The sequence below is a fragment of the Homarus americanus genome, unplaced genomic scaffold (genome assembly GCF_018991925.1).
Source record: "Homarus americanus isolate GMGI-L3 unplaced genomic scaffold, GMGI_Hamer_2.0 scaffold3142, whole genome shotgun sequence".
In the NCBI taxonomy this organism is placed as follows: domain Eukaryota; kingdom Metazoa; phylum Arthropoda; class Malacostraca; order Decapoda; family Nephropidae; genus Homarus; species Homarus americanus.
This window is the reverse complement of record NW_024728547.1, coordinates 1-6,197: the sequence shown is the minus strand read 5'-3', so window position 1 is coordinate 6,197 and position 6,197 is coordinate 1. Positions and strand designations below refer to the sequence as shown.

At 47.8% G+C, this 6,197-nt stretch overlaps 1 protein-coding gene across 1 annotated transcript; it reads right to left on the bottom strand.

Annotated features, from left to right (window-relative positions):
• Positions 1–600: 600 nt before the first annotated feature.
• LOC121866133 lies at positions 601–5,185 on the bottom strand (the record flags this gene model as incomplete). Its single annotated transcript, XM_042365727.1, is given in 2 exon segments — positions 601–711; positions 4,967–5,185. Coding segments are annotated over 2 exon segments (330 nt in total), but the record flags the coding sequence as incomplete, so codon positions are not given.
• Between the last annotated feature and the right edge of the window lie 1,012 nt (positions 5,186–6,197).

Genomic DNA, 6,197 nt, shown 5'->3' with positions numbered 1-6,197 from the left:
TGTTCCAACACCACACCCAACCCAGTCTCCCTAACACCACACCCAACCCAGTCTCCCTAACACCACACCCAGCCCAGTGTCCCTAAGACCACACCCAGCCCAGTCTCCCTAACACTACACCCAGCCCAGTGTCCCAACACCACACCCAGCCCAGTGTCCCAACACAACACCCGTCGTCACTCGTCCATCGCCATCGGTATGATGAGCTGGGTGATGGCTGCACATGAGTTGATTTATGTGGTGAGGCAGGAGCGCAGGCTGCAACCACACATCTTGGTTCTCCCTTTTCCTGATCCAGTGGTGCAAGCATTGCAACGACTGGAGAGAGAGAGAGTTGCAATGGACTGCCTGCCGATAGCCCAGTTTGTTGGGTTTCACCTTAGTAGCCTGTCCATCATGCATTGCCTTCATTCGCCGGTATAGTCCTTGGGTTCCCATGGTGGTCACCTCTTCCGTCTATACCGCAGTCGGGGTCTTGTAGGAGCTCTGTACGCATGTCTGCCTGATGCGGGGCTCCACCGCAGATTTTTCGTTCAGGGTTTACTCCCATAGCCTTATACCACACACACACACACACACACACACACACAGGGCACTCACTGGGTCAGAAGGAGGGCTGTTAATACACGCGTCCTGAAGACTAGTTTCACCAGGCCTCTCGAACAAGTCATCACACCGAGGTTGGAATCTAGTAGCCTCAGAGTACGTGACCTGTGGATAGAAGCTGTTAGTAGGGCGGTTCTAGAGGGTTCACAGTGAGTGGTTCAGGTCAGGTTCATAATACTGAACTGCTTCATTTAAGCTCCATAAAATCGGTTGGACCACTTCAGGTTCAGCTGTCTGGTGTAGTTGAATGTAGGTTCTCTTGTACTGTACATAAATGACCAGCATTCACCCCTAAGATCAACTAATCAGTCACCCCTAAGATCAACTGATCAGTCACCCCTAAGATCAACTGATCAGTCACCCCTAAGATCAACTGATCATTCACCCCTAAGATCAACTGATCATTCACCCCTAAGATCAACTGATCAGTCACCCCTAAGATCAACTGATCAGTCACCCCTTTAAGATCAACTGATCATTCACCCCTAAGATCAACTGATCATTCACCCCTAAGATCAACTGATCAGTCACCCCTAAGATCAACTGATCAGTCACCCCTTTAAGATCAACTGATCATTCACCCCTAAGATCAACTGATCAGTTACCCTTAAGATCAACTGATCAGTCACCCTTTAAGATCAACTGATCAGTCACCTCAAGATCAACTTGACTGTCACCCCTTTAAATCAACTGACCAATACCCCTAAGATCAACTTAACTAGTCACCCCTTTAAGATCAACTAATCAGTCACACCCCTAAGATCAACTAATCAGTCACCCTTAAGATCAACTGATCATCACCCCCTAAGATCAACTGACTGTCACTCCTCAAGATCAACTTCGATCAGTCATAGCTTTAAGATCAACTGATCAGTCACCCTAAGATCAACTGATCATTCACCCCTAAGATCAACTGATCATTCACCCCTAAGATCAACTGATCAGTCACCCCTAAGATCAACTGATCAGTCACCCCTTTAAGATCAACTGATCATTCACCCCTAAGATCAACTGATCATTCACCCCTAAGATCAACTGATCAGTCACCCCTAAGATCAACTGATCAGTCACCCCTTTAAGATCAACTGATCATTCACCCCTAAGATCAACTGATCAGTCACCCCTTTAAGATCAACTGATCAGTCACCCCTTTAAGATCAACTGATCAGTCACCCCTTTAAGATCAACTGATCAGTCACCCCTTTAAAATCAACTGATCAGTCACCCCTAAGATCAACTAATCAGTCACCCCTTTAAGATCAACTAATCAGTCACCCCTAAGATCAACTAATCAGTCACCCCTTTAAGATCAACTGATCAGTCACCCCTAAGATCAACTGATCAGTCACCCCTAAGATCAACTGATCAGTCACAGCTTTAAGATCAACTGATCAGTCACCCCTAAGATCAACTGATCAGTCACCCCTAAGATCAAATGATCAGTCACCCCTAAGATCAAATGATCAGTCACCCCTAAGATCAACTGATCAGTCACAGCTTTAAGATCAACTGATCAGTCACCCCTAAGATCAAATGATCAGTCACCCCTTTAAGATCTTAGTCCTCCGAGGCTCAGATATTTCTCAATACCCCTTTATGGTGTTCAGAGATTTGAAATTGAGAGTGAATGAATTATTTTACATTAAATCAGGTGAGATAAAGCATTCTAGGTGGACTGAGTGTATGTTGAAGGCACCAAATATCTGTGTGTGTACTGTAGAGTAGATCCTGTTAAGACGTTGGCATTTGAGTACTCACCAGCCAGCTGTAAATCACCAATTAAAAACTGAAGTAACATCATTTTGATCTATGAACATCAGAGAATCCGATGAGAGTATAGAACTTGTTCTCAGTCTTGTACTATACAAAGGATATAATTTTGTGAAATGTAAACAAGTCTTGTGCTTATCGTTGGAATATAACGGAAAAATCTCATTATCTGCTTACGAAGTTTTACCCATAATGGAAGAGTGGGTTGAAGGGAGATGTGGGTTGAAGGAGGAGGAGAGGAGATGTGGGGTTGAAGAAGGGAGATGTGGGTTGGAAGGAGGAGATGTGGGGTTGAAAGGAGATGTGTGGGGTTGAAGGAGATGTGTGGGTTGGGAAGGAGGAGATGTGGGTTGAAGGAGATGTGTGGGTTGAAGGGAGATGAGATGGGGTTGAAGGAGAGCGATTATGGGTTGAAGGAGAGATGTGGGGTTGAAGGAGGAGATGTGTGGGTTGAAGGAGGAGATGTGTGGGTTGAAGGAGAGTGTGGGTTGAAGGAGATGTGTGTGGAGATGTGGGTTTGTGGAAGGAGGAGATGAAGGAGGAGATGGGGTTGAAGGAGGAGATGGGGGTTGAAGGAAGATGTGTGAATGGGGTTGAAGGAGGAGATGGGTGAGGAGGAGATGTGGGGTTGAAGGAGAGAGGGGTTGGAAGGAGGAGATTGAAGGAGGGAGATGTGGGTTGGGTTGAAGGAGGAGATGGGGGGGGAGGAGAGGAGGAGGAAGGAGGAGGAGATGTGGGGTTGAAGGAGGAGATGTGGGATTGAAGGGAGAGGAAGGAGGAGATGGGGAAGGAGGAGATGTGGATTGAAGGAGGAAGATGGGGGGGAAGGGGAGGAAGGAGGAGAGGGAAGGAGGAGATGTGGGGTTGAGAGGGGAGATGGGGGTTGAAGGAGGAGAGAAGAATTGGGGAAGGAGAAGAAGGATTGGGGGGTTGGAGGAGATGTGGGGGTTGAAGGAGGAGATGTTGAAGGAGGGGAGGAAGGAAGGAGATGTGGGGAAGGAGGAGGAAGAAGGAGGAGATGGGGTTGAAGGAGGAGATGTGGTTGAGAGGAGGAGATGTGGGGTTGAAGGAGGAGATGTGGAGGAGGAAAGATGGGGTTGAAGGAGATGTGGGAAGGAGATGAAGGAAGGAGAGATGTGAAGGAAGAGGAGATGAAGGAGGAGATGGGGTGAAGGAGAGGGGTTGAAGGAGGAGATGATGTGGGTTGAAGGAGGAGATGGGTTGGAGATGTGAAGGAGGAGATGGAGGAGATGTGTGGTGAAGGAGAAGGGGGAGATGTGGGGTTAAGGAGGAGATGGGGTTGAAGGAGGAGATGTAAGGAAGGAGGAGATGGGGGTTGAAGGAGATGTGGGGTTGAGATGTGGGGTTGAAGGAGATGGGGTTGAAGGAGAGATGAAGGAGGAGATGTGTGAGTTGTGAGGAGATGGAAGGAGGAGATGTGTGGGTTGAGAGGAGAGGGGTTGGAGTGGAAGGAGGAGATGTGGGGTTGAAGGAGAGATGGGTTGAAGGGGGAGATGGGGTTGAAGGAGGAGATGGGAAGGAAGGAGGAGATGTGTGGGTGAAGGAAGGGAGATGTGGGTTGAAGGAGGAGATGTAGAGGAAGGAGGAGATGGGTGAAGGGAGATGTGGGTTGGAAGGAGGAGATGTAGGGGTTGAAGGAGGAGATGTTGAAGGAGGAGAGGGGTTGGAGAGGAGTGAGGAGGAGTGGGGTTGAAGGAGAGAAGGAGAGGGTTGAAGGAGGATGTAGGAGGAGATGTAAAGGAAGGAGGAGATGGGGTTGAAGGAGGAGATTTGGGGTTGAAGGAGGAGATTGTGGGTTGAAGGGGGGAGAGATGGGGTTGAAGGAGGAGATGTGGGCCTAAGGAGATGGGGTTGAAGGGGATGTGAAGGAGGAGATGTGGAGGGGGGAAGGAGGAGATGGGGTTGAGGGAGGTGTGAGAGGGAGGTATGTGGATGCAGGGAGGTGTGGGCACAAGTAGGAGGTGTGTGTGGAGGTACAAGTGTGTGTGGGCACAAGTAGAGGTGGTACAGGAGGTAGTGTGTGTGTGTACAAGCAGGAGGTGTACATGTGGGCACAAGTAGGAGTGTGGGGGAGCAAGGGGAGGTGTGGGGTACAGGAGGTGTGTGGGGCACAAGAGTGTGTGGGTACAAGGAGAAGGTGTGGGTACAAGTAGGAGGTGTGTGGGCACAAGGTGGAGTGTGTGGGCATTAGGTGTGTGGGTACAAGTGGGTTACAAGTAGGAGGTGTGTGGGCACAAGTAGGAGGTGTGGGTGGGAGTAGGGAGCAGGGTGGTAGGTGGTGTGCACAAGTAGGAGGTGTGGTGTACAGGAGGTGTGGGCAGGAGGGGTGTGTGGGAGGTGTGTGTGTACAAGTAGGAGGCAAGGTGTGTGGGGTACAAGTGTGGAGTGTACAAGTAGGAGGTGTGTGGGTACAAGTAGGAGGTGTGTGGGTACAAGTAGGAGGTGTATGGGTACAAGCAGGAGGTATGTGGGTACAAGGTGGAGGTGTGTGGGTACAAGGTGGAGGTGTGTGGGTATCCTAAAGTAAGGGTAACCTAAGGTACCGTAAGATAAGCGGTGTAGTACTCACACTACAGTAGCCAGCCTCCCAGCGGACACACACAGCATAGTCCTGGTCGTCGATGTAGTACCAGTTTTTGTCGCCAGGGTCCACATTATTCCACAGCTCGATCTTGCCGCTCACACCCCAGTACCATTGACCACATCCTGTAGGCGCTGCTCTCCACCACACCCAGACAGATATATTACTTATTACCACTTTATACCATTGATCACAATTTACGGGCATTCCCTACCACCACACACACACCTATCACCTATGGTAACAAGTCAGCTAGGCTCTGGATGATACAAGGCCATAGTGTTATAATCTGCAATGAATATAAACATTATAATGGGAGCTCATTTGACTACTCCTGCACCTTGATATAGCCAGTTAGTGGTCTTCGTTTAGTTTACATAGAACACTCAGGATCTGTCGTAAATATAGAGTTATGTTAAAAGTATCACTAAGCTCAAAGGATTAACAGAAAATAAACGATGAATTCAAAAGATTTAGTTAACTCCTAATCTTTAATAAGTGTCAACGTTTTTTTCACACAGATAAACTCAAAATTCTTTTTCATATTTTTTCATAGTTTTTAAGAGTATAAAAAAGTGTCGTTCACGAACATTAGTCAGTTTAACAGTTTCATACGTTATTATCAGTTGTGTTCTGACCTTGTACAATTGTGTTCTGACCTTGCTAGAGGTAAGGTCATGGCTGATTTAACTCCCGGGGATAAATTGTCAGTAATAACTAGTGCTAGTTGTGAGCAGGTCTGTGCCCTTCAGAGGGCCGAGTTAGTGAAGGTCAAGAACGAAAACTTGAAATTAGAGGAAGTGATTGTGAGGATGAGGGAGGAAGACATATGACAAGGAAAGACCGTGTCTGACGAAGACACAGGCGAAAGGAGGGTTGTGAGGAGAGGAACGACCAAACTGGTGGTGAGAAAACACACCAAGGATACAGCAACAAAAACTTTTAGTCCTTTGATAGACGAATTGGATGCTAACATAGTCAGGGACAGGACTGACAAGTAAGGTACAAAAACCTTAATTGTTGGACATTCCCAGGTACAGTACCTGGATAGAGCTTTTTGTGGTAAAAATAAAAATAGGATGCAAGTGTGTTTGCCAGGAGCTGGGGTCGGGGATATAGTTGACAGGATGGACAATATCTTGTCTGGCAATGGGAACAAACCCATTATCTGCCTTAGTACAGGAGGCAATGATATTGGCCGGTGTAGGAGTGAGGAGCT